The sequence below is a fragment of the Nicotiana attenuata genome, chromosome 12 (genome assembly GCF_001879085.1).
Source record: "Nicotiana attenuata strain UT chromosome 12, NIATTr2, whole genome shotgun sequence".
Classification (NCBI taxonomy): Eukaryota; Viridiplantae; Streptophyta; class Magnoliopsida; order Solanales; family Solanaceae; genus Nicotiana; species Nicotiana attenuata.
This window is the reverse complement of record NC_032000.1, coordinates 27,348,298-27,353,687: the sequence shown is the minus strand read 5'-3', so window position 1 is coordinate 27,353,687 and position 5,390 is coordinate 27,348,298. Positions and strand designations below refer to the sequence as shown.

The 5,390-nt window shown below is 38.7% G+C and overlaps 1 protein-coding gene across 3 annotated transcripts in view; it reads right to left on the bottom strand.

Annotated features, from left to right (window-relative positions):
* The window catches only part of LOC109235479 (alpha-glucan water dikinase, chloroplastic), a 14,427-nt gene extending 11,334 nt beyond the window's left edge, over nucleotides 1-3,093 (bottom strand). For 2 of the 3 annotated variants that reach the window (XM_019401603.1, XM_019401605.1), the window contains exons 1-7: nucleotides 2,924-3,093; nucleotides 1,988-2,269; nucleotides 1,241-1,282; nucleotides 1,017-1,126; nucleotides 841-919; nucleotides 670-761; nucleotides 436-589 (exon numbers count right to left, since the gene is read on the bottom strand). In XM_019401603.1, coding sequence (XP_019257148.1) covers nucleotides 436-589; nucleotides 670-761; nucleotides 841-919; nucleotides 1,017-1,126; nucleotides 1,241-1,282; nucleotides 1,988-2,245 — 735 coding nt within the window. In that variant the 5' untranslated portion in view covers nucleotides 2,246-2,269; nucleotides 2,924-3,093. Of the gene's footprint in view, nucleotides 1-435; nucleotides 590-669; nucleotides 762-840; nucleotides 920-1,016; nucleotides 1,127-1,240; nucleotides 1,283-1,987; nucleotides 2,273-2,923 lie in introns of all 3 variants that reach the window. The other variant, XM_019401604.1, reaches the window with a different exon arrangement.

Here is a 5,390-nt window from a genome sequence, read left to right as displayed (position 1 = left end):
CCCCCCCCCCCCCAAACCAACCATGCTATTTAGCATGGGAGAAATGGCGATTAGAAACTAAGTCCGTTGACCCCTTAGTAAGAGTCTTCTTCTCTCTGCAACAGGGAGCAACAATAGTCCCACCGCTTCCTGTCCATGAACCAAACAACCAGTTGACATATTCTGAGAAAGCATGTAAATAACTACAAAGAAGATCAACCTGTTATTTGTGTTCATGCATAGGAATGCACAGGATTATAGTAGACACTAAATTCCATAGAAATCCTCAACTACGGTTGAGAATTGCAATAATCTAATGCTCATTTCAGCAGAAAATAAAAGCTTGAAATTTAAGATCAGCTTGAATGATCAACTAACTGATGTTTTTGGAGACACGAACAATTTGCAGTACGAGTGCACCAGAAAGGTCTAGGACTAAAGGAATAAGTTACTTGCCTTCTCTTGCTCAGGGGTGTAATTCTGTTTTCCCTTCCTCTCCCACCTCAAATATGCTTGGATCTGCACAAGCTCCTCAGGAACTGAAACATCAGGGCCTCGTGTCTCTTTTCTTGACAATTTGACACGAAAATTACCACCATTATTCTTTATCCTGAAGAAGAAAGAGAATGAAATGCATACAGCTCTTTAATCAAAATGCTATGTTGTTCTTTCACAAACATAGTCATTTACCATTTATCTTGGGCTTCATCGTATATGAGAAACTCTATAGCTTCTATAGCAGCGTCCCGTATCTCCAGTCTCAGGATGGAGTTAGAGCCAGCCTAAATCAACAATAAAGTCATCAATTTTTCATCATAACTTAATCCATCAAATAGAGCTGGGAGACGATTTCCAACTTACTTTAACAAAAGGAGTTCTAAGTGCTTTGTTCTTGTACACTTTGGTTCCATCTGGACGATCGTTTGGAAGAGACCATGTTCTAAGATAATCATATAGAGAATAGTACAAGGACAATTAGTTGTCACAAGCTTAAGGTTTCTCAACATGACGAAGATCCAATTTGCAACTGAACTTACTCTTTCCCGAACTTTACTGCCCCCCAGTGCAAAAACATTTTGTCACTGCCATTTGTAACTTGGAAATCCACAAAGGACACGTCACCTGAAGTGGGAGGCCTAACATCAACCTGTTAAAGTGCAGGAACAAATTTGCATAACCATCATGAGACATATAGGCTCCTTTTTTACAAGCAAGTCAGAATATAAATTCATTTTGCCAGAGTAATATCACACTTGTGTACCTGTAGCTCAATATTCCCTTCTAGGCTGAACTTTTCTGCAAGCTGTTCAAAAGAAAAAACATTTAAAATAGGGAATATTACAAAGATATTTGCATAGGTAACTAAATACCATGGATGCTGAGATCTAATTCTTATGCTCTTTATATTTAGCAATAAATGACACTTATCTTTTCTTTTCCCCTCATTATACATTCCCACAATACACAAACTACCCAGTGTTTGTTTCCCATCTCGAACTCTAGTTTTATTGGCTATCTATGGTAGCACTGAGAGAAAAAATTAGACATCTATTCTCGATCATGATTTGCTTTTAGAAGAATTCTTTTGTCATAGCAACTGATCTTCAAGGAGAGTCCCACTCCATCAACAAATATGATGCAGGAATAAAATCTAAAATTTGAGGATAAAAGAAACAAGAAAAAAGACAAGTTCAAGTGATCTCATAGGCATTATCAGCATTTACACATAGTTCCTCAGATACCATGTTTGCATTGTAGCGGCAACTATGAGAAAGAAGTAAGATGTCAATTTCTAGGCACCAAGCAGAATAAATCAGAAAAAGGAAGCGAACGACCAATATTTTTCGCGGTAAATGAATGAACAAAACATCCAAGCAACGGGCTAACAGTACAATAATAAGAGAGAAAATATACTCCAATTGATGACCAAATTGAGTTGGTAACTACTGTAGAAAAATCAGATGTTGACATGTTGTCAAACAGGTAAGTGTGTAGGTTCAGCATTTACCTCAGAAGAGGCATCAGTGGTTAGTACAGCCTGAGGAGAACAAGAAATAGGACGCTGCTTTCCCATTGGTATTTTACTTTTCTGCACCTTTAACCTGTTACCTCGAAATTCAGTTGATAAAGGCGATTGGGAGATCACTTGCTGTTGAAACAAAGAGTTGCCTCCAACACAAGCAGAGCTGATTCTACTTTTATGTTCCAACACTGTTGAGGTAAGGAATCCCTGGTGCAGCAAGTTATTCCCTATGGAATTACTCATATTCTCCCTCTATACCCAAATTCACTGCTAATATAACACAAAAAATAATTAATACAGACACCTCGTATAAACAAAAGCAATGGACTGTTTGCGTATAATCAATGTAACTTGTGGTGTGTACCTATTCAGAAAATTTCAGTTCACAGAAGAACACTTAATAGAATAAAATGCAACGAACAACTCAAAGCTTATAAAAATGAATCAACCATAACCGGAATACTTTCGAGACAATAAAGTGCATACAATAATATACTTGTATGACTCGTGTATGTATTAATCAAATGAAATGTCGGTGGTTAAAGTTCATCGAGCACTTTTTGTACATTCAGAGCAGCTTTCTCTTTCTCTTTTTTTTTATTTTTAAATAAAATATCAGAGCAGCGTTCGAGTTATGTTCAGAGCCATCCCGAAACTTGCCATGATTACGCTTGAATTCAACGGTTAAACGCGCCGGAATTTGAAAATTCGAGTTTGATAATATACATTAAAGCATGAAAACAGTGGAATTAACAACAAATTTTGCTAAAATTCAATTGAAATAATTAGGATTGAACCACAACATCAATCCGAACATTAAATAACCGATTTTCAGATCGAAACAGCTTCGAGTTCGATCAATCAGCTTGAAATATGTCAATGAAATGAAGCATAAATGTTGCAAAATTTACACAACTTTACCTCGAAATCAGCAAGGCAACGCGTCGGTGAATCGGTTTCAAGTGAAAAAACGAGAAAATCAAAGAAGAAGCTTCAAGAAAGTCGAGGAAGTTGAATTAACGAAGCTACGAAGAGTGAAGATTTTGGAGTAAGAGAGTATGGGATTGGAGAGTGGAAAGTGGAAGCAGAAAACGTAATTGAAAAGCATTTTAATATAATAAAAGAAGAGTGACGTGGCGAGTTTTTAGTAGGGTGTGGTCATGGATTGAGTATGGAATTGCGGGAGATGTCACGTGGGAAAGTTTGCGATGGCCCCGGCGTGGGACCCGTGAAGTGGCTACTACGTTGATTTGATTGGAAATTTTTGCAAATTGAATATCTAATCTTGGAGTTTTCTGGGAATTTGCTTATAACCTCTTCTTTTTGTTTGATATTTTCTTTGAGGATCTTTTTAGCTTGATATTTTTTTGTAACAGTTAACTAGACTCTGAGCACCTTTTTTTTTTTCAGAAAAAGAAAGTCTCTATTATTAGCACTCTGGCTAACTCATCACTACTCTCAACTGTTTGTTAATATGAGCGACAATGTTTCCCACCACATTCATGTTCATTCTTTTTTCTCAAAAAAAAAAAAAATTGGTACGAATGACATGAGTTCACTCAGAAAAATTATCTATTTAACACCATATTAATTTGAGAAAACAATATAATCTCAATATGAAATCATTGTTGGTTGATAATAGGTGAATTTAACTATAACTAGGCCCTAAAGAACCACCTTCTTGTATAGTTTTGATGATAAAAGTGATAACAAAATGCTCTTATTAGTGCTTTTCATGCTTTGCAGGTGATATATGACAAGAGAATGCTATGGAGTACTTTTGGGATCAAATATGGAGAAAAAGAGGCCAATCGTAAAATTTTGCCAAATGAACCAAGCGAAGCAGCTCAAGCCAAGCCTAAAAAAGGACTGCCGCGGTTCCACCGCGACCGCGGCAGAACCGCGGTAGAAGATGGTCGCGGATAAGTTGAGATTCAGAGAAGGTGTGTGGCCGCAGTTCAACCGCGACCGCGGCAGACCCAGTCGGGCCCAGGTATGAATTTTTTTTTTAATTATTATTTCCCCTTTTTTTCTAATTAACATAANATTTCCCCCTTTTTTTTCTAAATAACATAAACCCTCCCCCACCCCAACCCTTATTTCATATCTGCAGCTAACACCCCCCAAACCCACGCTCCTCTCTTCTTCTTCTTTTCTTTTCTCTTTCAAATCACCCCCCCACTCAAAACCTCCATTATCACCTTCTCCAAATCTCCATCCCAACACTACCCACCCATTCCCTTCTTCCATCAAGTAAGTTTCTCCTCTCCCTTTTCTATTTCTTCGTCTCAATTAGTGTAATTTAGTTTTGTTGTAGATTAAGTAAACCCTAGTTAAGAATAGTGTTAATTTTTTTTTAAATTTTTGCTTTCTTTTATGTTTTCTCTCTTTGTAATTGCTTCTTGTGGACTTGTGTGATACTTAAATGGGTAGGTCTTTATTGTGCTTCAATTGTGGGGGTTGTTTAGATGATTTGGAAGCCTAGAAATAAATTTTTGTGATGTAGTTTGGTGGAAGGCCCTCTTGGCCGAAAATTTGGGGCTTGTTGTACTATTTTGAGGCGTTTTGTGCCTAACCTCTTGTGAATGATGGTGTTATATTAGGTTGTGATGGTGTTGTATTGGGTGAATGATGGTGTTGTATTAGGTTGTGATGGTGTTGTATTGGGTGTATGATGATGTTGTATTAGGTTGTGATGGTGTTGTATTGGGTGAATGACGGTGTTGTATTTGGTGAATGATTGTGCTGTAATTGAAGTAAACCACTGGAGGGGGTCAGTGTGGGGTGTTGTATGCCGAATATTGTGAGTTAGTATTGTTGTGAGAGCCACTGTAGGGGTTGTAACTTTCAACACCCTGCTAGTTGTGATAGTTTGAAAGGCAGAAATAAATGGGAGGATAAGGTTGATGCCATCGGGTGGCGAAGTCTGAGTACCCCTCCGACTGGCGCTAAGTAGGATGCATTTGATGTTCTTCTGAATTCTTTGCAGGTACTATGGCTCGTAAGAAGCAAAAGATATCGGCGGGCACATCCCAACAGCCCACATATGATGACTCCAGGTTCAAATCAGAATTGGCGGAGGACGACTTTCATGCCAAGGCCTCAAAGAGCTTCATCCCTGAGATTCAGATTGACAGGGCAGCCCTCCGGGCGGAGAAGGAAGAGATGTATGAAGAGATCCGGAGGAGGGAAATGGAGTTCTTATTTGATGAACCTACACCGGTGAACAGGATGATTGTAAGAGAGTTCTACACCAACTGCCCGGCACACATGGTGCGGAAGGTGATTGTGAGGGGCACGGTGGTTGATGCCTCAGTTGCAACTATTCGCCAGGTGTTGCGGCTGCCTGAATTTACTGCTGACACCGACTATTACCAGGCCGCTCCAG